Genomic DNA, 26,271 nt, shown 5'->3' on the forward strand with positions numbered 1-26,271 from the left:
TCGTTTCTGTGTGCCCCCCCCCCAATTTTCTACTTGTGTGCACAGTCCCCGTCCCCCCCCCGCGCTGGGGGTGCGTCTGCGGTGGGCTTGGATGGAGTTGCCTTAAACCAGAATAAATCACAGCCTTTTTAATGACCCCCCCCGGGACCCCCCCGCAAGGGGTGACCCCCCCCCCGGCACAGAGCAGGGCACGCAGGGTCCGTTTCGGCTTTATTTCCAAGACCCCCCCCCGATGGCAAATATACAGAAACACCCCAGTGCAAAGCGCCGACACGTCCGGGTTTATTTACAGGGCTCGGGGGGGGGCCTCGGTGCCCCCCCCCGCCTGCAGCCGGGCCGGGGGGGGCCGGGGGGGCCGGGCTATGGCTTTTAGTGTTTTTTTTGGGGGGGGTGAACCCCATCCCCGGCCCCAGGCGATCCCCCGGAGCTGCTGAAGCACATGCGGGGGGGCTGGGGCCGTGGCCCCCCCCACCCAACTGGCGCTGGCTCTGCCGGGGGGGGGGGGTCCAGCAGGCTTTGCACAGTGAGCGGAAGCCATTTGTCACGACAGCACGGCCCTGTCGCGACATGGTGGGTCGCTAGGGGCTGAGGGGGGCAAGACCCCCCCCCCCCAATCCTGCTGCACCTCCATCCCGCTGCACCCCACGACCCAGCTGGGGGGGGGGGTCACATAAAGCCCCCCATCACCACCCTAGGGGGCTCAGGCAGAGCACCCCCACCCCCCTGGGGGGGTCAGGCAGAGCACCCCCACCCCGGCTGGGAGGGGGGGGGTGTTGTGGGGTGCAGCCCCCCCCCCCCCCCAAAAAAAGGGATTTCCAGTGTATGGAGACCGTAACAGTGCTGGGACCAAGCCCCGGCGGGGTGCAAGCAGGGGGGGGGCTGGGGGGGCTGCTAGCGAAGGACCCACCTGCATCTGGGGGGGCCCGGGGGGGGGTCCCTGCCTGCGCTGAGCCCCCCCCCAGCCCCTGCCTAATGAGCTTCAAGCTTTAGTTCCTTATTGCTGCGTTTCCCTCGGCCAAGGCCAGCCCCGGGGGGGGGGGGGGACAGAGCTGGGCCGTCCCCCCCCCAACCCATGGGGACCCCCCCCCCCAGGCTGGGGGGCGCGGGGGGGGTCCTGGTTCCTATTGCCTGGGAGCAGAGACCGGCAGCGGGGCGGGGGGCCGGAGGGACACCCGGCTGCTGCCCCCCCACCCTGAGCACCCCCCCGGCAGCGGTGGCACCGCGGGGGGGGTGGCGGGGGGGCTGTAATTCCTACTCTGTCATCCTTCAAATAAAATAGCCCAGAAAATGGAAAAATTAAAGATCATAAAAGCTCCCCCCCTCCCCAAGCTGGAAGGAAATATTAAAGAGGAGTTAAGTTCAAACCCTGCCTGCGCCCCCCCCGCACCAAAACTGCCCCCGGCCGGGGGGGGGGCAGGGGGGTGGGGGGTCCCCACGTGCGCCGCAGGGCGCGGGCAGCGCGGTGGCATCGTCCCCGGCGTCGCCGTCCCGCTACTCCAGGAGGTCCTGGGGAGGGACGGCACCGTCACCCCCGCTGTCCCCCCATCGTGCCCCCCCCAGCCCCAGAGCCACTGGAGGAGGGGGGGGGGGGGTCTCCGCGGGCCCCCCCACGCTCACCTCGTCCGAGTCGTCGCCCTTGCCGGGGTCCAGCGCGTCCGTCCCCTCCGCGCCGTGGGCCTCGGCGTGCTGCCGCAGCACCGAGTAGCGATGGACCAGGAACCTGGGGGGGGGGGACACCCACGTCACCCCGCTGCCGCACCCCCGGCCCCCCCCGGGGCGAAGGCACCCCCGGGTGCTCCCCCTCACCTGCCCCCGCAGACGTATTTCTTGACGAGGAAGACTCCGGCCGCGCCGGCGGCGAGCAGCACGGCCACCACGGCCACGACGATGGGAGCGGAGCTGGTGGGTGCCACCTGCGGGGGGGCCGGAGGGAGAGGCCGGAGCTGGGGGGTGCCAACCCCCCCCCCCGACACCCCCAGCGCCCCGCTTCACCCCGGGGGACGGAGCCCCGGCATCCCCGTGGCACCCGGCCGCGGCTCGGGCAGCCCAGGGACCGCGGCGGAGCTGCCAGCGATGGCAGTCACCGTGCCCAGGGTGTCACCGCACCCGGGGTGTCATGGGCGTCACCGGCACCCACCGGCTGGCCGGGCTCCAGGAAGTTGCTGGTGCATTTCTTCTTCATGTCCGTCTCCTCCCGGCTCGGGCTCTCGCCTCCCGAACACTTGTCCCCGGGGATTTTCCGGTACCTGGAGACGGGGAGGTGACGCCTGGTGACCCCACAGCGCCCATCGGCCCCGATCCGACACGATGGCGCAGGACCATCAGCCTGATCCAAGGCGATGGAGCAGGACCCATTGGACCTGATCCGAGGTGATGGAGCAGGACCCATCAGCCCCAAGGCGATGGAGCAGGACCCATCGGTCCCAATCCAAGATGATGGAGCAGGACCCATCAGGCTGATCCAAGGCGATGGAGCAGGACCCGTCAGCCCAATCCAAGGCGATGGAGCAGGACCCATTGGATCCAATCCAAGATGATGGAGCAGGACCCATCAGCCCCAAGGCGATGGAGCAGGACCCATCAGCCCAATCCAAGGTGATGGAGCAGGACCCATCGGTCCCAATCCAAGACGATGGAGCAGGACCCATCAGCCCCAATCCAAGGTGATGGAGCAGGACCCATCGGCCCCAATCCGAGGCAATGGAGCAGGACCCATCGGCCCCAATCCGAGGCGATGGAGCAGGACCCATCAGCCCCGATCCAAGGTGATGGAGCAGGACCCATTGGCCCCAAGGCAATGGAGCAGGACCCATCAGCCCCAATCCAAGGTGATGGAGCAGGACCCATCGGTCCCAATCCAAGATGATGGAGCAGGGCCCATCAGTCCCGATCCCAGGTGATGGAGCAGGGCCCATCAGTCCCGATCCCAGGTGATGGAGCAGGACCCATCAGCCCCGATCCAAGGTGATGGAGCAGGACCCATTGGACCCGATCCAAGGCGATGGAGCAGGACCCATTGGCCCATATCCAAGGTGATGGAGCAGGATCCGGCCCTGCTGGGTGCAGGGCGAAGCATTCCCAGGGGGAGACGGAGCTCCCACCCCGTCCCTCCCCGGCCCCGGCGCCGGCCAAGCCTCACCCGCTCGTCTTGAGCAGCTCCCGCCTGCCGTAGAGGCAGAACTCCAGGTCGTGGCCCCTCAGCTCCGGCTGCTCCACGCAGACGGACTGGTTCTCCGGGCGGTAGTAGCCGAAATCGCTGCGGGACGACGGGGAACAGGAGCTGAGCCCCCCCCGCTCGGGGACCCGGCCAGGGAGGGTGACAACGCCCGGCCCGACGCGGGGACAGAAGGGTGGGAGAGGCGGAGATGGGAGGCTACCAGAGGAAATCCTCCAGCGTGCAGGGACAGACGGACGGCTGCTTGGTGACCGCGTAGTCCCGGCCGTTGCGGCACGCCGAGGCCTTGCGCAGCCGCCGGTACTGCTCCTTGTAGCCCAGTACGCAGCCGTCACTGGGGTTGCTGGGATCGCTGGAGTGCGCCAGCCAGATGGTGTAGTCCTTGTCCTCGCCTGCGAGGGACGGGGCTCAGCGGCCGCCGAGGGGTCCCCGGGGACGGCACTGGCGCGATGACGCCGCGGGGAAGCCGCCGGCACCAGCCCCGGGCAGGGCGCGGGGACCCCGACCGCTCACCCCGTCACTGTCCCCACGGCGGGGACCGGGGGCCGCGCGCCCCGGGGAGGGACCCCGCCAGCAGCACCCGCACCCAGGGCTGGGGGCAGGAGCGGCCCCTGGCCCCCGCTGTCCCCGGCCCCGGCTGTCCCTGTCCCCAGCTGTCCCCAGCCCCAGCCGTCCCCAACCATGGTTGTCCCTGACCCTGTCCCCAGCCATGGTTGTCCCCAGTCCCAGCTGTCCCCGGCCCTGGTCGTCCCTGTCCCTGGCAGTCCCTGTCTCCGGCTGTCCCCATCCCCAGTTGCCCCCGGCCATGGTTGTCTCCGGCCATGGCTGTCCCTGTCCCCAGTTATCCCCAGCCATGGTTGTCCCCAGCCCTGGCTACCCTCAGCCATGATTGTCCCTGGCCCTGGTTGTCCCCAGCCCTGGTTGTCCCTTGGCCCCGGCTGTCCCTATCCCCAGTTGTCCTCAGCCATGGCTGTCCCCGGCCCTGGTTGTCCCCAGCCATGGTTGACCCTGTCCCCGGCTGTCCCCAGCTATGGCTGTCCTCAGCCCTGGCTGTCCCTGTCCCCGGTTGTCCCTGGCCATGGTTGTCCCCGGCCCCAGTTGTCCCCAGCCCCGGCTGTCCCCGGCCCCGGCTGCCCTTGTCCCCAGTTGTCCCTAGCCACGGCTGTTCCTGACCATGGTTGTCCCTGACCCTGGTTGTCCCTGGCCCTAGCTGTCCCTGACCATGGTTGTCCTCGACCATGGTTGTCCCCAGCCCGATTGTCCCCAGCCCGACTGTCCCCAGCCCCGGCTACTCCCAGCCATGGTTGTGCCCCGGCCCTGGTTGTCCCCGGCCATGGTTGTCCCTGTCCCCAGCTGTCCCCGTCCCCGGCTGTCCCCAGCCCCGCTCACAGGTCCTGCTGAGCAGCTGGCCGAAGTCGATGGTGTAGGAGACCCACTTGGTCTCGCGGAAGCCACGGCGGAAGCCCCAGACGCTGACGCTGACGGAGCGAGCCCCCGGCTCCGAGGCCAGGTCCGTGAAGAAGATGGGCTCCGGGGCGAAGGCGTAGCGGTACCAGCACTGCCCCTCGTCCGTCGAGAACCTGCCGGGGGGGGAGGGTCCGTCAGCACCCCGCAGACCCCCGTGTCCCCCCCCGGACCCCCCCGCGCGCACTCGATGGCGTTGACGGGCTGGCTGGTGTGCTCGACGGCGACGATGAGCCCGCCCGAGTCGAGGATGGCGTAGTGGTGCGGCCCCTCCAGCATCCGCGCCCAGGTGTAGCCCCCGTCGTCCGAGATGTAGACGTCGGGGCTCATCACCGAGATGGCCCCCCCCACGCTCCCTGCCAGGGGGGACGGCGTCAGAGCCGGGGGGGGGCCACACACACACACGGGCGCGAATCGGGGGTCCCCGGCGAGGCGCGGTACCGTGGGCGATGACGATGCCGACGGCGTTGGGCTCGGAGAGCGGCGCCATGGGGACGTTGAGCTTCTGGGAGATGCTGTAGGACGCGTGGATGTGGAGGCTGCACTGCAGGCGCGAGAGGGGGCCCGTGGGGCGCGGGACGGGGGGGGGATTCACCCCGGGGTGCTGTGGGGAGCTCCCCCAGGCTCCCCCCCAGCCTGCCCGGGGCTCGCTGTGCAGCCCCACGGCGCGACCCACAGCACCGTGGTATGACCCTCAGCCCCACAGCGTGACCCACAGCCCCACGGTGCGACCCACAGCCCCACGGTGCGACCCACAGCCCCACGGTGTGACCCTCAGCCCCACAGCGTGACCCACAGCCCCACGGTGCGACCCACAGCCCCACGGTGTGACCCTCAGCCCCACAGTGTGACCCACAGCCCCACGGTGCGACCCACAGCCCCACGGTGTGACCCTCAGCCCCACAGCGTGACCCACAGCCCCACGGTGTGAACCACAGCCCCACGGTGTGACCCTCAGCCCCACAGTGTGACCCACAGCCCCACGGTGCGACCCACAGCCCCACGGTGTGACCCTCAGCCCCACAGCGTGACCCACAGCCCCACGGTGTGACCCACAGTCCCATGGTGCGACCCACAGCCCCACAGTGTGAACCACAGCCCCACGGCGTGACCCTCAGCCCCACAGCATGACCCACAGCCCCATGGTGCGACCCACAGCCCCATGGTGTGACCCACAGACCCACGGCGTGACCCACAGACCCACGGCACGACCCACAGCACGACCCACAGCACCACAATGCGACCCTCAGCCCCACAGCGTGACCCACGGCCCCATGGTGTGACCCACAGACCCACGGCGTGACCCACAGCCCCACAGCACGACCCACAGCACCACGATGCCACCCACAGCCCCACGCATTGCCGGCCCCACGCCCTCAGCATCTCCGGGGGGGCTGCGGGATGGATTCGCTCGCCCCCCCAGCACCCCCTTGGCAGGACCCCAACAGGGGACACGCAGGGGGGGACGCAGCCCCGGGCCCCCCCGGCCAGCCCCACCTCCTCGGGGCTCCTGGCCGTGGAGTCGCAGGTCGTGTTTTTGGGCTTCCGCAGCGGCACCCACTCCCCGCCGCGGTCAAAGGTGATGACGGACTGGATGGAGTTGTCTGTGGGGAGGAGGAGGAAGAGCTGGTGGGGTCGGGAGGAAGCTCGGCACATCCTCACCCCCCCGCACAGGGGGTCACGCTCCCCTCCAGCCCCCCCCCTGTCCCGGACCCAGCCCCCCTCCCCGGGGAGCAGGGCCCCAGTTTGGGGGCGGCGGGGGTCCGCGGGCGCCCACCCTGGGAGAGGACGCTGGTGATGTAGCTGCCCCGCAGCGAGGTGACGTTGGTGAAGTCGGTCTCGCCGCCGGGGCTGGTGTAGAGGTGCCGCTCCAGGGACTTGGAGTAGACGACGCCGCGGTCGTCCGAGGTGTAGATGGTGCCGAAACCCGTGTCTGCGAGAGGGACGGCAGTCGGGGGGGGCCGGGGGGCTGCATCGGCACCGGCGGCCCCCCGGGAAGAGGAGAAACCCCCGAGTGCCACGGAACCAAACCCCCAGCGCGGCCACGGCCCCTGCACGCTGCAAACGGGGGCAAGCAGCTGGCTAATTAGCTAATTAATGATGCCTTCACAGCACCCCAGGATCCCAGAATGTTGGGGGCTGGCAGGGCCCTCTGTGGGTCACCCAGCCCAGCCCCCTGCCCAAGCAGGGTCACCCAGAGCAGGCTGCACAGCACCGCGTCCAGGCGGGGCTGGAATATCTCCAGAGAAAGAGACTCCACAGCCTCCCTGGGCAGCCTGGGCCAGGGCTCCGTCACCCTCAGAGGGAAGAAGTTCTTCCTCCTCTTCAGCTGGAGCTTCCTCGGCTTCAGTTTGTGCCCGTTGCCCCTTGTCCTGTCGCTGGGCACCACTGGAAAGAGTCTGGCCCCATCCTCCTGACACCCACCCTGCAGATATTTAGAGGCATTTCCAAGGTCCCCTCTCAGCCTTCTCTTCTCCAGGCTGAACAAGCCCAGCTCCCTCAGCCTCTCCTCGTAGGAGAGATGCTCCAGGCCCCTCCTCATCCTCGCAGCCCTCCGCTGGACTCTCTCCAGTAGCTCCTCATCTTTCTTGAACTGGGGAGCCCAGCACTGGACACAGTACTGCAGATGGGGCCTCACCAGGGCAGAGCAGAGGGGGAGGAGAACCTCCCTGACCTGCTGCCCACACTCCTCTTGGTGCACCCCAGGATCCCATTGGCCTTCTTGGCACCCAGGGCACGCTGCTGGCTCATGGTCACCCTGTCGTCCCCCAGCACTCCCAGTCCCTCTCCGCAGAATCACAGAATGGTTTGAGGTGGAAGGGACCTTACAGATCACCTGGTTCCAACCCCCCTGCCATCAGCAGGGACATCTTCCACCAGCCCAGGGTGCTCAGAGCTCCATCCAGCCTGGCCTTGAGCACTGCCAGGGAGGGGGCAGCCACAGCTTCTCTGGGCAACCTGGGCCAGTGTTTCATCATCCTCATGGGGAAGAATTTCTTCCTAATATCTAATCTAAATCTGCCCTCTTTTAGTTTAGAGCCGTTCCCCCTTGTCCTGTCACTACACCCCCTTGTGCAAAGCCCCTCTCCATCCTTCCTGCAGGCCCCTCCAGGTACTGGCAGCTGCTCTAAGGTCACCCCAGAGCCTTCTCTTCTCCAGGCTGAACACCCCAAGTCCCTCAGCCTGTCCTCGGAGGAGAGGTGCTCCAGCCCTCGGATCATTGAATCACAGAATGGTTTGGGTTGGAAGGGACCTTAAAGCCCATCTGGTTCCAACCCCCCCGCCATCAGCAGGGACATCTTCCACCAGACCAGGTCGCTCAAAGCTCCATCCAACCCGGCCCCCAGCCTGCACTGGTGCAACCCCAAGGAGAAAGCTCTTCTGGAGAGCCCTGCGTGCGGGTGAGGAGCCGGCTTCTCTGCTGCAGCCAGGTCTCCAGCTGTCCCCAGCCCCGGGGCGCGTCCCCGTCCCCTGCCACCAGCGCGTCCCACTCACTGCCCGGCTCATCCACGTGCATGAACACCAGGTCGTCATCGGCGGCCAAGATGGAGTAAAACTGCTCGTGCCCGACGGAGGGGAGCTGGGCCATGTTCCAGGTTTCGCCTTGGTCCAGGGAGACGTGAATGCGCCTCGTGGTACCCTGAGGAACCGAAGCGTCCATCATCCCTCCTCCTCCTCCTCCTCCTTGGGGACGGCGGGGAGAGGCAGGGGGGGGACCGGCACCTTCTCCGTCATCACGGAGGCGAAAAGGAAGCGCCCGCCCAAGCCGAAGGAATAAATCTTGGTGCCGATGACCTTGAAGGTCCTGCCCAAGTCGGAGGTCTTCTTCAGCTCCAGTAACCCCAGATCAGCTTCTTAAGAAGAAGGGACAGCCGATTAACGAGCCCGGAGCCGCCTCCGGAGCTGTTTTCCCCCCCCTCCAGCCATACCACGCTCTGTGGGGGGCTCTGGTGGGGGGGGGGTGCTCTGCGGGGGCGAAGCCCCCGCAGAGCACCCCCCCCCCCACCAGAGCCCCCCAAGTCCTGGAGACCCCAGATGAAGCAGCACTTACTGCAGGAGTTGTTCAGGTAGGTGGTGAAGAAGATGGTGTCGTTCGCACCCCTGTGGGAAAGGAAAAAAGGGGGGGGGACCCCCAAAGCCGGTGGGTGCCGCACCCCAGGATTCACCCCATCATCCCCCCCCCCCCAAAAGAAAGCAGGCAGCCCCTCACCACTTGGCCAGGCAGACGGCTTGGTGGATCTCCTCCCACTTCTCCCCAAAATCCTTGGAGACCCAGAGGCCGTTCTGCGAGAGACGAGGAGGTTGGAGACCCCCACCCAGCACCCCATAACCAACCTCGTGTCCCCCCCCTCCTTGCCGAGGCACCCCCGGCCGGGGGTCTCCTCCTCACCGTGGTGCTGAGGGCCAGCAGGAGGTCCGAGTCGCGGGGGTGGTAGGCGATCTGCACCAAGGGGTGGAAGGGTAAATCCGTCGGGACGAAACTCTTGGCGAAGTCCCACGAGCGGAAGACGCGGCCGCCGCGGCCGCCGCCGGAGACGTCGCCCGTCAAGATGACCTGGGGGGATGGGGACGGGGTGGGGGGGCTCAGCCGCGCTGGGAGAGCCGGAGGGAAACCCACGGCGGGTGGGGGGGGTCCCGGCTGGCCGCCGCTCCCACCTTCCCCGAGTTCTCCGGGCCGACGGCCATGCCGAACTCCGTCCGGATGAAGGTGTTCTGGATGAGGCCGCTGACGTCCTGGAAGGTTTTCCCGTAATCCTCGCTGGAAGGGAGCGAGGGGATTGGGGGGGGGGGGGGGGGGGTGCTGCTCCCAGCCCCCGCGGGGTCCCCAGGGTGGGGGAGGGGGTGGGGGGGGGTTTGGGGGGTCACCTGCGGTAGAGCTTGGACTGCCCGAAGCTCGTGATCAGCGCCGGCACCTGGAACGTCGTCAGGACGAGGATGACCTGGGCAGGGACAGGGGGACAAGGGGGGGGGGTCAGACCCCGACGCTGGCACCCCAAGGGTCCCCCCCCCCCACCTCCCGGGGCGTGGGGTCCCCTCTGTGCCCCCCCCCCCAGGGAGAAGAGCTGTCCCCTCCCCGCCACCCCAGTCCCTGCTGCGGGTCCCAGTGGCCCCGCAGCCCCTCGGCACGCGATGGGGTCACTGTCACCCCCCCCCCCGGAGGAACCGCAGCCGCTTTGGGGGGGGGGGGACAACGACCAGGACCCCCCCCAGCGCTCACCCCGGTGCTGTCGCCCACCCAGGAGAGCGACGTGGAGCCTCGGAGGTCGTCGAAGACGCACTGCAAGGGAAGAGGTGGCAGCAGTGGGGAGGGGGACACGAGTGCCAGACCCCCCCTGCCCCCCCACCCCACTCGGCAGCACTGGGAGCACTGGTTTGGATGGGAGGGGGGCTGGGGGGGAGTGGGCGGGGGGGGGGTGCCCGGGGACACCCATGGGGCGCAGGGGACGGAGCTGCCAGCAGCCCCAGGCCCCCCCCACAGCAGGCAGGGGACAAGGGGAGCCCTGTGCTGGGAACACGGCCATGGCCGCCCCACAGCTGCCCCACAGCCGCCCCACAGCTGCCCCATGGCTGTCCCCACGGCCACCCCACAGCTGTCTCCATGGCTGCCCCACAGCCATCCCCACAACTGCCGCACATCTGCCCCATGGCCGCCCCACGGCTGTCCCCATGGCCGTCCCCATGGTTGTCCCCATGGTTGTCCCCATGGCCACCCCACTGCTGTCCCCACGGCTGTCTCCACGGCCGCCCCATGGTTGTCCCCACGGCCACCCCCACATCTGCCCCACAGCCACCCCACAGCCACCCCACGGCACACTGGGGCGAGGTGCGAAGGAGGGGACCCCGCGGTGCCCCCCCCGCCCCCCGCCCCCCCCCGCAGGCGTCACCTCCTTACGGGGGGAGGAAGGGGGGGACAGAATCGGCAGCGGGCGCGGGCCCAGCGCCCGGACTGGTCGGACTGGGCTGGCAGAGCCGCCCGCAGACGGCGAGAGCCCGCGGATCCCGGCCCCGCGGCGTCCGTCCGTCCGCCCGCCCCGTCCCCGAGTCCGTCTGTCTGTCCGTGGGGGCCTGAGGGGGTCCCAGCTCCTCGCCGGGGGGGGTGAGGGGCCGGGGGGGGGGGCTCGGCTGCTGTCAGGCCGCTGTCTGTCCGTCCGTCCCGCCGCACAGGTGCCTCTGCCTGTCTGTCCGTCCATCCGGGAATGGCTGTCGGTCCTGCCCCGGCAGGCACAGTGCAGGGTCTGTCCGTCAGTCCGTCCCAGGGGACGTGGGGGGGGAATGACTGTCTGTCCGTCTGTCAGTCCCAGGGGATTTAGGGTGTCTGTCCGTCTGTCCCAGGGGACATGGGGGGGGAATGTCTGTCTGTCTGTCTGTCCCACAGGATGTAGGGTGTCTGTCTGTCCGTCTGTCCCAGATATGGGGGGGGGGTGGCTGTCTGTCCACCTGTCCCAGGGATGGGGCGGGTGTCTGTCCATCTGTCCATATGTCTGCCCCAGGGGACACAGGGTGTCTGTCCGTCTGTCCCAGGAGATGCAGGGTGTCTGTCTGTCCGTCCCAGATATGGGGGGCTGGCTGGCTGGCTGTCCGTCCACCTGTCTGTCCCAGGGGACGCAGGGTGTCTGTCTGTCTGTCTGTCTGTCCCAGGGGTGGGGGGGTGGCTGTCTGTCTGTCTGTCTGTCTGTCCCAGGAGATGCGGGGTGTCTGTCTGTCCACCCCAGGGGACGCAGGGTGTCTGTCTGTCCGTCCCAGATATAGGCGGGGTGGCTGTCTGTCTGTCCATCTGTCCCAGGGGACGCGGGGTGTCCGCCTGTCCCTCCCAGGGGACGCAGGCAGGGGGGATCCGTCCGTCTGTCCGCCCGTCCCGGGGGATGCGGGGTGTCCGCCCGTCGCTCCGCGGCCCCGCCCGCCGCCTCACCTGGTGCGTGTTGTTGCCGAGGGCGGCCGAGACCCCGCGCAGGCCCCCGCAGGCCTCCCCGCCAGCCGCCAGCCCGTCGCGGGGGGCCCGGGCCCGCAGCCCCAGCGCCGCCGCCGCCAGCGCCAGCGCCAGCGCCGCCGCCCCGCCCGGCCCCATGGCGACTCCGGCCGCCGCCGCCGCGGGGGGACGGGGCCCGCCGCCCGGTCCCGCCTCTCCATTGGCGGCCACCGCCCCGCGCCACGCCCTCCCGCCGCGCCCCCCCGCTCTGGTTGGCTGCGGGAGACGTCGCTCTGAGCCGCGGCTCGCCTCTCCGGCGACGCACCACGCCCCGCGCCTTCTGGTTGGCGCCTTCCTTTATCAATCACCGCCCTCCTCCTCCTGCGATTGGCCCGCGGCGCTTGCACGATGGGTGCGAGCCCGCCCCCTCCCGTTTGACCCCAGGCTCTAATCTACCTAGCGACAACCAACTGATTGGCGGCGCGGACAGGCGGGGAGCAGCGGACCGATTTTCTGATTGGCCCAAGCGACAGATACAGGGGGGGGCGCGCCAGGCCCCGCCCCGCCCCGTTGGCGAGGCGCGAAGCCCCCGTGTAGGGCCCGGGAGGGGGGTCAGGGCCTGGTGCGGGGCTGGGGAGGGGGCTCGGGGGGGGGTCAGGAGGCATAGCCGGGGGGGGGGGTTCCGGGGGGGGAGGCAAAGCCTGGTGCGGGGCCACGAGGGGAGCCTGGGGGGGGGTCAGAGCCCGGTGCGGGGCCTGGTGTGGGGCTCGGGGCGGGGGGGGGGGACCCGGAGGGGTCAGGGCCTGGTGCAGGGCCGGGGAAGGGGCTCGGGGGGGGGGGTCAGGGCCTGGTGTGGAGGTGGGGAAGGGGCTCGGGGGGGGGGGCCAAAGCCTGGGGGGGGTCGGGGCGGGGTCAAGGCCCGGTGTGAGGCCAGGGAGGGGGCTTCGGGGGGTCAGGGCCTGGTGCGGGGCCGAGGAGGGAGCCTGGGGGGGGAGCGTCAGGGCCTTGTGCGTGGCTGGACGGGGGACAGGGCCTGGTGTGGGGGTCAGGGTCTGGTGCAGGGGGCACAGCCGGCTGGGGAGGGGTCCCTGGCAGCACGGCGGCCCCCCCAGCACCGCCAGAGCCCGGCGCTTCCATCCCGGCCGCACCCTCACGCGCCGGCCGCCTCGCCCGAGAGCGCTGGCGCAACGCGTGACGCAACCCCCACCCCGGCCGTGCACCTTCAGGCTGCCTCAGCCTTCTGCGCCCCCCCCTCCCGCCCCCCACACCGGGCAGCCTGGGGGAAAGCCCCGGGAAGGCGGCTGGGGGCAGAGGCATCGCCCCTGCCAGCCCCAGAGACGGGCGCGGGGGTGACACCGAGCAGCCCGGGAGGAGGCGAGCGGGGCTCTGCCACCCTCCCCCCCCCCATTTTCCAGGCAGGAGGGATCAGATAAGGAGCACAAAGCCTCCATTTTCCCTCGCCATGCTCATGTGACGCTGCCGCCCGCGATCCGCGGGACGAGGGCAGGGCAGAAAGGAGCCTGTTCTGCCAAGGGCCACGCCGGGAAGAATTAGCTTTTTGTGTTTCTTTGGACACAAACAAGCCCGGAGCGATCCCGGCCCCCGGAACAGCAGGGCTCTGCGCGGGGCAGGGGGTTACAGCAGCCGGGACGCCCACCGGCCTCCTCCCCGCGGGAGGGGAGAAGGCGACCGAGCTCTGAGAGGAGTCAACGCTCCACAGCGCGTCGCGGACGAAGGGCGTCGACGTCTTCCCCGCGCGCGGCGGCTGATAGCAGCCCCAGTTTCGCTCACGGGGCGGTTTTACGAGGGTGACGCTCGGGGATCCTCCCGAGCCGCCGGATATTCCGGACAGGCGAGCTCCCACGCCAGAGCCGCCCTCGGCACGATCCAGGGCCGGCGCTCCGCAGGCAGAGCCAAAGTCAGGCTTTCCCCACGTCCGGGCTAGAAGGAACGTCCCCCCAGAGGGTCAAGTTCGTCAACTCGTTACTCGTTACGTTTGCTGTTTTACCTGCAGGGAGGGGTGCTGCGTTCAGGCTGCGCCGCGACCTCGGGCAGCGGCTGCCCATCCCCTTCGCTGCCTTTGGAGAGGGGAGCACTCGGCCGCTCCGAGAACGGAGGTTGGCCAAGGGCTGGTCGTCCAGCCACGAAGAGCCGGCTTCCCTTCCTGCGCCTGGCAGCAGCGAGAGAGGAAAAAGTGAACGGGATCGGCATTTTCCCTCCCACAGAAGGCAGAGGCTGGCGGACGCGAGCTCAGGCGCAGTCTGCCACGACCGTGTGGCTTCGCCAAGCGGCGAAACGCCCGCTGGAGACCGGCAGGCGATCCCCAGCGCCGAGCCGGGAGGAAAGTTACTCATTTTGTAACGCTTACCACCTCGATCCACCCCCCGGCAGCAGCACAGGCCACGGCCGTCTCCTCCGCGGCAGACAGCGCTGCTTTGGTCAGGGTGAAATTGTAATTTCTCGAAATGGAGGGAGTGGAGCAGCCTCCCCAGCCCCTACCAGCACGACTTCATCGGAGAAGACTTTGCTCATCTCAGCTGGTTCCCTATCAGCCCGATCTGCAGTTTGGAGGAGAAGGACAGAGATGGCTGCTGGAGAGCGAGACACAGAAGCGCCGAGCCCTGTGAAGCGGAGGAGCAGAAGTTTGCTGGTCAAAATGACGCTACTCGCAAAATCCAGCGGTACCACCGCAACGCACCAGTGTCCCGTGAACCCCGGGCCCGCTCCCGCTCGCTGGGCTCCGGTCTGTCCAATCCTACGAGCATTTCCGAGCTCCACCAGAAGGAAACGCAAAGCCCAAGCTCGGTTACGGATTCCTTCCCTGGGAAGGAGTCGGAGCTCCAGGTGAGCCGTTACGGAGAAAAACCGCTGGAGGAGGACAGGGAGAACGCACCCACCACGCGCGAGCAGATCCAAAAATCCGATGTTTGTGGCGATGGAGGTGGAACGACACAGACCTGCCGCTGCGACACCGCTGCGCTCTCCACGAGAGGGAGACTTGGCCCTGTGGCAGCGGCGAGGACGGCAGTGCCGCAAACCCCGCGTCCCCCCGCGCCGATGCCACGGGTGTTGCCCTCCTCTGCCCCCGGTTTTGGCACTAAACGGTCCCCCCACCTCAGAGCTCTGCCACGAGGAACCCAGGATAGAGTAACAAAAGGATTTATTGTCATTTCCTCTTATTGTAGAGATCGGTTATGTACAGAAACTGTAAAAAAATCTCTTGAGCCTGCTAAGAAGAGCAATTAGAGATGCTGCCGGGAAATAAACCCACAGGTACTGGAAGGAACCGAGTCAGTTCGCTTTGATCAGGGGGGGAACGAGCCTTTGAGGGAGGTCTCTCTCTTTTTCAGATATCCTTGATGACCTCTTCAAGCTCCTCTTTCGTGTACATGTGGAACTTCATCCCAGGCTCCACCGTGGCAAGCTGAAAGAGAAGGAGCAAGGGGTTAAACGCGCCTGCACCCGCGAAGGGACGGGAACAGAGAGCGGCTGCAGCGGCCGCAGCAGCTGTTCCCTCTCGGCTGCCCGATCTGCCAGGCCAGCAAGATCATTCCACCCCGTAACACGCTCTTGGATTCCCTAAAATAGCTGCCTGCCGCAGAAATAGCTTTGAATTGACTCAGTCTCCTCATAGTAGCAGCAGCAGGGAACGCCCGTTGGGAAGAGGCCGGCTCCGCTTGTGCTTGCTGGGGGAAAAGCCCCCGTTAACGGGAGGCCTTGGTTGGGCACGCCTCGGAGAGGGGCGGCTCGGCGTGGCCCTCGGAAGCGCCTCTCCTCCTCCCGTAGGCAGCCACGGGCACGAGTCCTGGCCCGCTACAGGCCTCGCGAGGAGGACAGAGGGTCAGCTCTGGGAAACCCAGGCAGAGACAAACCTGCGTTTTGATGGCCGAGCACCGACAGCAAGCGAGCCACGGTGCACCTGGCAGCGGCCCGAGCAGGGCAAAGATCCCCTGCGAGGCAAAGCCCAGGGGAGGAAGGTGGGGGACGGCGCGCTCCTCCCTGCCCCTTGGCCGGGAGCGGGGCGAGGCAGCGTCCGGGGCAGACAGCCGAGACGCTTCCCGGGGCGAGCACCGCAGCAGGAGGTACTCGAAGAATGACGGGACCGGGAGAGGAACATCAGCGGGACCGGCGCTCGCACCTAGCTGACACGGCGTGGGAGCCCAAGACACATGGCTGCCGCTGGCGGGAGGGCCGGAACGCTGCAGGAGCTCGGATGCTGCGGCCCTCGCTCGCAGGCCCCCCCGCCACATGTCTCTACTCCTAAGGGACGGCTGCAGAAAGCTGAAGGAAAGCTGCAGAGGGTCCTGGCAAACCCCAGAGCCCTTTCCTAGGCTTCTCTGCTTGCAAGGTCACTCACAAAACACCACGAGATGGCAGGACACGCTTTTGGGGTGGAGGGAGGGTACCCCTAAGCCTTTCCCAAGGAGAAACCTCCCGACCAGTCGTCCTAAGAGCCCCAGTTTTAACTGGAGCTCTCTGACAGGTCAGAGATGCTGCAGGGGCCTGTGGTGGCACCTGCAGGCACCCGTGCGGGCGCCGACGCTAGGCCTGGGTGGGCTTGCCAACGCGTCTGTACACCCCGAAACCCGCAGCAAGGGTCCAGAGGCACCAGCTGCTCTGCTCCAGCCTGCGCCTCGCCTCCTCCCGACAAACAAAAGCTTTACTCAACTCTTCCCTTACAGGCTTCACGGGGAAGTAATTAATTTAAAAGCATAACACCATTAAGGCTCCTGACCTTTGCTGCCAAGGGATTTAACTCTTCCACGACCACGCCGCTTTGCTGCGAGATGGAAAATGCCACGCAAGAAAGGGAAGCGGCCAGAGTAACTAAACCTGAGCACCACATACTTCTACAAAGCTTCGAAAGCAAAGCAGCTACTTCAGGTAGCAGATTTTCAGCCAGAAGGGTGCCTTGAGTCAATAGAGAGCTTTTAATCCTCAGCACATTCTTCTCATACCTAGCCCCGATGCGATTCCTCAAGGCGTTCGGAGCTTTGCCAAGCACAGTTAAGCCCTGTTAAACGGGGACATGACATAAGGATACTGTACACGCTCCTCTGCCTCAGTTCCTTCGCACTGTACTGCGGATCTTCCAGGAGAGCCCTGAGGCTGATCGAGAGAGAACCGAGCGGTGCGGGCTGGGAGTGCAGCTGGGGAAGCAGATTTCAGGCAGCCGGCGTAGTTTCTGGACAGAGCGTCCGAGTTGCCGGCGTGCCGTCGGCCCTTTCCCCGCAAAGGAAGCTGGTTAATGGCGTCAGGAAGGGCCCCCAGCAGCAGCACGTAATAAAAAAAGGGGGTGCACACTTTTTGGCTGTTTGGGAAGTGGGTTCCCAGCGCTCGGAGGAAAGGAATGGGAGAACAGCAGGAGGGGAGCAGCTCAGGAGTCGGAGTGACAGGATTTGAGAAGGTCTAGCGTCTCATAGCCCGCCAGAAATAGAAGCAAACTCTATACGCCAGCCTCGCTCACCATCTATCCATTATCACTAACGAACTGGAAGGGTTTTGACCTTTGCTACCTAAAAAGGAGCACTAGAAGTCGAAGGAGCAGGGTTTGAAGGGACGGGTGCCACTAGGTTTGCGGGGATCTCCGAGAGCACCGCACGCTCGGGTCAAGCTGAGCTCTGGGAGCCTGCGGGCAGAAGCTGGTGGTCAGAGGAGCACGCTCGTTCCTGGAGGCTTCCCCTCTTTGGTCCTCCTGTCCAGCAGATTTTTGGCACCGACCCAAGACTGAATATAGCAAGTCCAGAAGCTGTATAATTTTCATTCCTTCTAATATTACAAGTACCAGGGAAAAAGCGAATGGCTATACCCAGGGGAAGAAGCAGCGATCCGGCTGGCACGACAGGTTCCTGCCGGCCAACTCGGCCCGTGTAAGGTCAGCGGGGGCTCAGCCCCCGTCCAGGAGCCCCACGACAGTCGCTTCCGCCCGCGCTCGTGGGTTAGCCAGGCAGACGGGGCAGAGCTGCGCACCTCTGCAAGTCAACAGGAAGCCTGGACCTTCCCAGTGCGCCACGCGACGTGCCGCGATGGGCGGCTCCAAAGCGCAAGAACACCTGCAGCCAGCCAGCCGCCGGCTTGGGAGGTCCCGACCTCCTCCGCCAGCTCACCCCGCTCTCCAGAAAGCGAGCGGGCGGCTTGCGATTAAAACGCAAGACGCTACTGCGACACCGGCGGCGCGGCCGGCGGGATTTGCACCGGGGAAGCGGAGACTGCGGGCGGTGCAGCCTCCTGCTCCGCGGCCAGCGCCCCAGGCCGCAGCCACACACCGCCGGCCGAGCCGCCGTTACCTCAATGTTGGTCGCGTTCAGTTTCTCCTCCATCACTTGTTTCAGGATGACGAGGGAAGATTTGATTGCTTCTTTCAGCGTCATTGACTGTAAAGCAAACCACTCATTAATTGCACTGTTGATGCTCCAGCAAGTACTTGTAGGTTACCCCTTGGACTGCGAAAGCATGCTGCTCTCCCTCCCGCTCTTCTCAAATCCTTTAAGCTGTCACTGGCAGCAAATTTCAAAGCTTATCACGTTATCCACGGCGTCAACAAGAGATCAAAGCGCACTGTTCAGGCAGGACAGTGACAATTGCAAGGATGGTGACTTTCTGCTTCTGTGTAACTTTTTACAAAGCTTAAGAACTGTTAAATCTGGGCACGTAAACCTTATGGCAGGACCGGGACATGAGGGTCCGTTGCTCTGCACCGGTTCCTGCCTATCGAGCAGTCCCCCCCCAGCAAGATCCAGTGGGAAAGCCGGGCTCCCTCTTGGCAGGAGCCTTCACGCTGTAATCATGGAAATCCCTGCATGGGGGGGAGCCAGAGCCAGAGGGCAACACTCAGAGAGCGACGATGGCTGTGTCTGCAGTCACTTTGCGCTTGGAAGATGCTTAACGAGCCCCAGAGCCCAGAACTTGGACAATTCTGCCAGTGAACAAATTAGGTTATTGAGTCTTAGGCTGGAAGTCGTCACAGCAATCAACACCATCAATTGTGCTTTTCATTACCGTATTTGGTTTCTTACCACACAAAACGGGCAGCTCCCCCCTGGTGGAGGGAAGAAAGTTTCTATTTCATATCAAACAGGCGCAGCAGTCGCAGCGTAAAAGCCACTAAATTCACCGGCCTAACAGATCCGGTGAAACGGAGCCGCTCGCTTTCGCTCCTCACGCTTCGAGCTGCGTCCGTGCCGAGCCGAGCGGCAGCGTTCGCACAGCACTTCTTTTATTTATAGAGTACTTCCTGACATGGTCTTAATTATCACCCGCTAGAGGCAGGGACCGGCATCTCGGCCCCCAGTCTCGGGTTCCAGCTGCAGCCCCAGGAAGCTGCTGGTGGCCGCGCTCCTCGTGGCAGAGATCCCCGCCCAGCAGCTCGGCGCTGACACCGAATCGCGGGATCGACGGCCAGGGCCCCAGTCCCACCCCGGCCAGCCCACGCGCCGCCTCTGCCGTGCGAGAGGAGTCGGGCGGATCACTCGGCGGGAAGAGAGCTAGTGGATCCGTGCAGGTGGCGAGGCACCTCGGCAGCTTGTGTGATAGCAGCCCCAGCCCAGCCTTTTACCTTGTGGTAAACCTCTTGCAGAGAGCTCTGTGCGCCTTCCGAGGCGGAGCCGATTGCTCTGGCATCGCACTGAACAAACGTCCCCGATGGGTCCATGTGAAACCTGCGGGAGAACCGGTGGCAGAGTGAACGGCCGCTGCACCCCACCCCACGCCGTGGCACCCCAAGGGCTTTCCCACCAGACCCACAGCGCTCCCCAGAGCTCCCTGCACGGCTCGGAGCCGGGGAAGATGCTGCCAACGCGGGGCAGAGCTCGCAGCAGCCCCTCGCTGCGTCCGGCGGCCTCGGGGGGCTGCTGCCATCAGCACGGCCGCGGGTCTCTCCTCCTGGCACGCCGAGGAGCCGACCAAGGTTTGAGGAGTGCCAGGGTCACCTGCAGACCCACGCTGGGCCAGGAAGGCTGGAGAGCAACACGCTCCAGACACTGCCCTCCACGCTCAAAGCAAAATCGTTTGCTTTTTATTTTCCCCCTTATTTTTTTTTTTAATAAACCCAGCACGTTTTCACTGGTGCTCCTGGGAGGGAGACCGTGGGGAGACCTTATTGGGCTGGCTCTGCCGAGCCGTTCCCACCTCCAGCGGAGACGGAGCGTTTGAAGCACGCGAGTTCAGGTTACAAGCACTCCACCACCTCCCCACGGAATGTTACAGCAGGCTCCACGTATTATGTTACCGGTGGCTCTGCTGGTCCGTTAGGGAAAGGTAAGAATAAACTCGGGGCGAGGAGAGCTTGAACACCTCCCTCCTGCCCAGGAACCACATTCAAAAAGCAAGGATTCAGCGAAGACACAGCGTTGTCTTCGGCCCCGAACAAGCTGCTGCAACCCATGCTTTGAAAGGAAGCGTTTCAAAGCATTAACAAACGCATCGGGTACGTAATGGGATAAAGCCCGAGCGTTTGGCTTAAGTCAAATCCCAGAATCAGGTCATTAAAACGTCCTGGGAAGTTTCAGCAGAGGTTTTGCCTCTTCCCAGAGCTGGCCTGGATTAAGAGAGCCAAACTTACAGCTGAGGTCCCTTCTCATCGACTCCTCCAAAAAGCAGTGCGACACCAAAGGGACGAGACTGCAAGAGAAAGGAGCCAACACGTTAGGCAAGGCTGAGGGCAAAGGCAGAGGGGAGCCGGCAGCACCTCCCCAGAGCCCCCCAGCTCCGCACCATCGCCCCTGGGTCCGCGTCCTCCTCCCCAAACTGCAGCGCCAGGTTGGACACGGCCTGCGTCACGCTCTCCACCGTCATGGTCTCGTTGTAGGTGAACCAGTGATTCTGCAGGAGAAAAAAAAAGAAAGATTCAAATTATCACCTTGTTCCCAAAATATGGAAATCCTGGATCGTGCACGCGGCGGGCTGGAGTGATGCCCTGCGTGGCCACAAAGAGAACTTCCCTCCAGCCCGCGCGGGCAGGCTGCCGGCACCCGGGGCACAGCCCCTTCAGCAGCAAGAGCGAAGAGGCAGGAGGAGAGCGGGACGTGCAGGACAAGCTGGGAAATTTGTGCAGGGATCCGCCAGTAACCCCGGGCTACCAGCAGGGAAAAGGCAAGGCTGGAGCACTTTATCCCAGCAGCTGTGTCTGCAGCGATGGGGTTATCTGGTTCTCCAGAGGCGGGAGCAGTGCTGGCATGCAGGAAAACTCCACAGAAAAAGATCTTTACTACAGCGCAGAGATTGGTACCTGGGACCTCCGAGCACCTGAGGCACTGAGTAAATTTAAGGGGTCACAAATATAACCGATATAACCAGTCTTTTGTCGAAACTAAGTTACATACACGGCCCCACACATTCACTGGAGCGCATCTGCCAGGGCAAGAGGCCACTGGAGAACCCGCCATACGACTGCCACCAGATGTGCACCGATAGAGAAGGAAAAAATCCAGGGGAAACTCCACCAGTTTGCTCTGCACAAGCCCCGCGAGGGAAGCTACGCTCCCCACAGGCCTCCCGCTCCACACCGGCCCCTTTGCCGTAACGATCTTCCCGTGCCAGAGACTTCCGAGATGCCCCCGAGACGAGTGCAGTTGTTTATGGAAGAGAAACGTCGAGTCCTACCTGAGTCTCCACTCTTGCTTTATCAATTAAAGTCTTTGCGTCAGCTATTAAGCCACTCATGGCACACCCTGGAATCGGAGGGAAAACACGAGTCACTGCACCCATTATTCACGCTGTGCTCTTCCCCCAGCCTTCCCAAAGCCCACGGTGAAATCCCGAAGGCTGCAGGGCGCTGCGGGTCCCCGCGTGGGAGCACCGCAGCTTGCTGGGGACGGGGACGATGGGATGGGAACAGAGCTGCTCAAGAGCATGGACGGCCGCCCAGCTGAAGGGCAGGTACCCAACCACGCTCACCCAGTCACACCTGCCACCCATCCCAAACCTGAACTGGTTACAGGAGCCATGCTTGAGGCCTTCCAGGAGAAGCTAATGGACAGAAATGCAACCTGCTTGGGAGGGGAACTCATTCATCCCCCCACGGGGAGGGCTGCCTAACCCCTAGCAGGAGCCTCCAGCGCAGATCCCGCTCCAGGAAGAGAGGGGCTGTCCTGCAAGCACACGGGAGGAGGAAATTAGACACTTCAGCAGCTCCTTCCATGACCCATGTCATCAGCAACATGGGTATTTCGGAGGTCTCCTGCTTTCCGAGGCGACATATTTGGTCATGAGCCCGTCATGGGCCCCCTCACGGTGCGGGAGGCTGCTGCGGGCAGGGGGACAGGCTAACATTAGAGCTCCGAGAGAAACTGGCCTCGAGTCAAGCCTTCTGCAGCAATTCCCTGCCCTCCAGATCTAAATTTGGGATGAGCTTTCACGAGGGAGGTCACTGAGGCACCGGGGGGTGCTTCAGCTGCCTCTTCCTGCTCCTGCAACTATGTCCTGCTGGCCTGGAGCCTGGAAAACCAGTGACCGGGACCTGGTGTTCACTGGGAGGGATGAGCGTTCCCGCTCGGCAGAGCTGCCTGCCGCGAAGGCTAGCCCTGAAACGCAGCTTCTGGAACTCCCAGGGGACAGAGTCTTTTTTTTTTTTTATATCCATCCATCCATCCATCCATCCATCCATCCATCCGTACCTATCTCCAAAGCTTGAAGGATGCTCCTCCCAGGGCCCTACCAGAGAGGCACCCAAGGCTCACTTCTTTCTCCTTACCTATGTGGGAATCGATTTCTACGATCTTCTCGATGCTGCTGGGTTCCATGAGCGGGGAGGTGATCCTCTTCTCCACGGCCAGGCAGACGCCCTCCGAGGTCTGGATCCCGATGGCCGTGGAACCGAGCTGAAAACCACCGCAGGGTTACTGCCACGGCACCCGGCACGGGCTTTAGCCGCGGCCGCTCGCGTAGATATGGACGGTGCAACGCTAACTCTGACTTGTGTTATTTGTAGGTGTTTCATTTTGGAGACAATCGCATCGCTGACATGGAAACCCACCCGCAGACCTCTCTGGCTTTGCACACCAAATTTTAAACGTTAGACTTGAACTAGTAAACTGGAGAGGTGAAGCCCCTGCTACCTCCCAGCCGATCGGTCCCTCGGAACCCAGCAGGGCTGCTGCCAATCATTAATCTCTTCCCAGAGCGACATCAGCTTCAAGCCTTACGAATCTAAAAGGCCTCGCGAATCTTCCTTCGCAAGACAGGAGTTAAATTTTAAAGCAAGAGAGGAGGATCTCACATAATGGCCTTAATTCTGCCGGCACCTGTACTTCTGCCTTGGGCATTTTTCTTTCCATCAGCTCTTTTTCTCCCCAGCGTCCTCATACCCACAAAATTTACAACAGGAACGAGAGCATTTTGCACGCACACCGTTTTCCAGGCAGCAGATAACCGCCTGCAGCTGAGACCGCACCAGGTTTGACCCTGGTCTTGCAGGACACCACGGCCATGAGCAGAGCTGGGGGAGGGGGGGCAGACCCCCAAGGCTCCCAGCAGCCCCTACCTCACTTCCAGCTTTTCCACTCTGGGGAATTCACCAGGATAATTGTACCAGCTGCGGTGCAGAGATGCCAACTCCGAATACCCAGGCTGGGCCACACGATATAATTCTAGCAGCAAGCCTCCCCAGGCAGCTACACCTATAACCACGGGGCTGGCAGAAGGGAATCTCCCCATCACAGGCACTCGTGGTTTTAGGCGCTGCCCAACGCTCCGTCCTTTAAGTGCACAGCCTGCCACAGCTGCGCACAAACCCCAGGGGAAGAGTCCCAGCATGGCAGGGGTTGGCAGGGACCTCTGTGGGTCACCCAGCCCAACCCCCTGCCCAAGCAGGGTCACCCAGAGCAGGCTGCACAGCACCGCGGCCAGGCGGGGCTGGAATATCTCCAGAGAAGGAGACTCCACAGCCTCCCTGGGCAGCCTGGGCCAGGGCTCCGTCACCCTCAGAGGGAAGAAGTTCTTCCTCGGCTTCAGCTGGAGCTTCCTCTGCTTCAGTTTGTGCCCGTTGCCCCTTGTCCTGTCGCTGGGCACCACTGGAAAGAGCCTGGCCCCGTCCTCCTGACCCCCCCCCTGCAGATATTTAGAGGCATTTCTAAGGTCCCCTCTCAGCCTTCTATTCTCCAGGCTGAACAAGCCCAGCTCCCTCAGCCTCTCCTCGTAGGAGAGATGCTCCAGTCCCCTCACCATCCTCGTAGCCCTCCGCTGGACTCTCTCCAGTAGCTCCACCTGATGTAATTTCAGATTATTTTAGTTAATGAACCTACGGCAGATGGATAAAACCCCCCTCCTACAGCCCTCAGGCATGGGCAGCACACACAACGTGTCGCAGCGATTTCGTCGGACGCTTACGGGCTGATCTGGAGAAGAGGGAGAAGCCAGGCGGCTGCCGCACCATCGCTGCTCTAGGAGATACATTTGTAATTACGAAGTCAGCATGGTGACCGACATCCTCCTGAGAGTTTTTACTTCCCAATGCCTTAATAAACATTATTACTTTTTGCCTCTTCATTTAAGCAGTGCTTCAGCGAGCTCACGCGCTAGAGGGAAGATAAACCCCCTTTCCCCAGGCAAACCAGGGGCCTGCTCAGAGCATCGTCGCTTCATCACTTGACCACTTTTCCCCAGGTCTAAACTCACTCCAAATCAATGCCCACATTCCCAGGAACAGGCACATGCATCACTTCAGAACACCCAGCTCCGCAGAAAGGCCCTTCGGCTCTGTGGATGACGGTTAGTTTGCTCGTAACAACCTTTAACATCAGGTTTTACAATTCACCCAAGCAAACGGTGACCCACTCCCAGCTGCAACGGCAGGGAAGTTGACCTAGGGAGAAAAAATTTGCCACTTTGGGGTTTTTCAAGGGACTGCACCTTGATCAAGGCCAGGGACCAGAAGGGAACACTGCGTTAGCTCAGGAAAAGAGAAAGCAGAGGGCTCCTCTGCTCCGAGACAAGCGTTTCTGGACACGGAGCGCAGGGCGCGCTGGCAGCGTGAACTTCTGCAGGCAGCGTCACGGCGTACAGGCAGCCAGAGCCTCCCGCTCCAACCTCAGCTCTGAGCAGGTTTGATTCGGGGATCAGCACCTTCTGACTGCGTTGGTTTGGGGGCAGAGGGGGTGGGGGGAGCCAGGGAGGGCGACGCTCCCCCGCCTTTGGGGGACACAGATGGCAGAGCTGCGGGATGTTTGGCCGGACTCGAACCCTGGCCCACAGCTCTCCAGCTACAAACCGCAGCCGAGCGGCTGGCAAGGAGCTGCCAGAGCAGTTGCACGGAGGAGCAGCGCCCACGGGGAACGGCAGCAGCTCCCACTCCGCGTTGCGTACTGCCCTGGGAGCAGCCAAACCCTGCCCCGCTGCCAAGCCAGAGCACAGCCCACATGGACAGAACCTGCCCGCGTTTCTTCCAACCAAACCCTGGGTTTGGGTTCGAAAGAGCCCTTAACGCCGCGGTCTGGCACCCAGGCGGAGCTGACAATACCTTTATGGCCTCGATGGCATACTCCACTTGGAACAGCCTCCCCTCCGGAGAAAAAGTGTTCACACCCCTGCAAGAACAACATCAGAGACGGCGTGAAGGGCAGGAAACCGACGGCTGACAAGAAGCACAGCTCCTGATTCCAGCGCGATGGCGGGGAGGGTGATGCTGGCTGGGGACAGGGAACACAGGAGGGGCAGCCGGAGCCCGTCACCCGCGCCGGGGCTGGGTTCAGGATGCTGACGGTGAAAGAGAACTAAAGGAACGCCAGCAGGCGTAGTTACGGGGCAGGAGGTTTGTTTCCACGGCACACATCACGCTGTGGGTGCTGGAAGCCTTTGGACCCCCAGCATTCTGCCTTCTCTCGGCACCAGGAGGCGACAGGATCTTGTTTTACCGGCGCAGGCCCAGCAACTTTCCCGGGCTACCCCTTCCCCTCCCCCCACCCCTCCCCACCGCGGGAGGGGCTCAGCCCTGCACGCCAGATCCGCGGTGCCGGGCACAGCGCCGAGCCCAGGGGCTCCATCCACACGCAGACCCTGCCAAGGGATTTCCCCAAACCCACGCGCTTCCGGGAGACACGAGAACCCACAGCCCCCGAGACCCCCGGGGACGCCACCCGCCGCCTCCCCCCGCACCGGGAGCCGCTCAGCTCTGGAAGCCCCTGGTCGCAGCGGACAAACCCTCCCTTCTCCCGTGTTTAACGGCACCGGGCTCTCTAAAACCCGAAGAAAATAACAACGGGGGGCGAGAGCCCGCCGCGAGGAGGGGCGGCAGTGCCCGGTGAAGCGGGAACCCCGACGGGGGGACGAGCCGAGACCCTCAGGCAAGGCCCGCAGGGCTGCGGGCCCCCCCGCCCTCCCCTCAGAGCGGCTTGGGGCGAGGGGAGCCATCCGGGGCCTACCGGGCCCGGGAAGGCGGGACCGGCCGCAGGCCCGTGACTCAGCCGCAGGCCGCGGGCGGCGGGGAGAGCGCGGGCGACCGGCGGCGGGAGCGGGAGGGCACTCACCGGTCGTATTCGGAGCGTGTGAGGAACATGGCGGCGGCGGGGAAGGGGGGGAGACACCGGGAGGGGGAACCGGGCGGCGGAGGCAGGAGCACCGCTCTGCCCTCGCCGGCTTCTCCGCCGCTTCCTGTCAGCGGGCCGGAACCGCGCAGGCGCAACCCCGCCCCCACCGCCCCACTTCCCCCCGCGCCGCCTTCCCATTGGGTCACCGCCTCCCACCCGCCTAGCCAATGGGAGAAGGGGGGAGGGCGGGCTCGGCGGAGAGGAGA

General features: G+C 64.7%; 2 protein-coding genes across 2 annotated transcripts; both read right to left on the reverse strand.

Annotated features, from left to right (window-relative positions):
* Positions 1-193: 193 nt before the first annotated feature.
* On the reverse strand, positions 194-11,705 carry SORT1 (sortilin 1). Its single transcript, XM_075442821.1, has 20 exons — positions 11,550-11,705; positions 9,858-9,917; positions 9,506-9,579; positions 9,296-9,398; positions 9,030-9,194; positions 8,850-8,923; positions 8,691-8,740; positions 8,363-8,493; positions 8,135-8,279; positions 6,417-6,572; positions 6,137-6,243; positions 5,081-5,183; positions 4,827-4,995; positions 4,565-4,755; positions 3,378-3,567; positions 3,140-3,256; positions 2,138-2,246; positions 1,807-1,913; positions 1,618-1,720; positions 194-1,506 (listed from the first exon to the last, which is right to left on the reverse strand). The coding sequence occupies exons 1-20, from the start codon at positions 11,703-11,705 to the stop codon at positions 1,492-1,494; spliced, it is 2,325 nt and encodes a 774-aa protein (XP_075298936.1). The 3' UTR covers positions 194-1,491.
* Positions 11,706-14,689: 2,984 nt separating this feature from the next.
* Positions 14,690-26,152, reverse strand: PSMA5 (proteasome 20S subunit alpha 5). The gene is made up of 9 exons (XM_075442982.1): positions 26,006-26,152; positions 25,000-25,066; positions 22,237-22,363; positions 21,147-21,214; positions 20,259-20,366; positions 20,107-20,165; positions 19,102-19,204; positions 17,834-17,920; positions 14,690-14,970 (listed from the first exon to the last, which is right to left on the reverse strand). The coding sequence occupies exons 1-9, from the start codon at positions 26,032-26,034 to the stop codon at positions 14,893-14,895; spliced, it is 726 nt and encodes a 241-aa protein (XP_075299097.1). The 5' UTR covers positions 26,035-26,152; the 3' UTR covers positions 14,690-14,892.
* Positions 26,153-26,271: the final 119 nt, after the last annotated feature.

The sequence above is a fragment of the Opisthocomus hoazin genome, chromosome 25 (assembly GCF_030867145.1).
Source record: "Opisthocomus hoazin isolate bOpiHoa1 chromosome 25, bOpiHoa1.hap1, whole genome shotgun sequence".
NCBI classification, from domain to species: Eukaryota; Metazoa; Chordata; class Aves; order Opisthocomiformes; family Opisthocomidae; genus Opisthocomus; species Opisthocomus hoazin.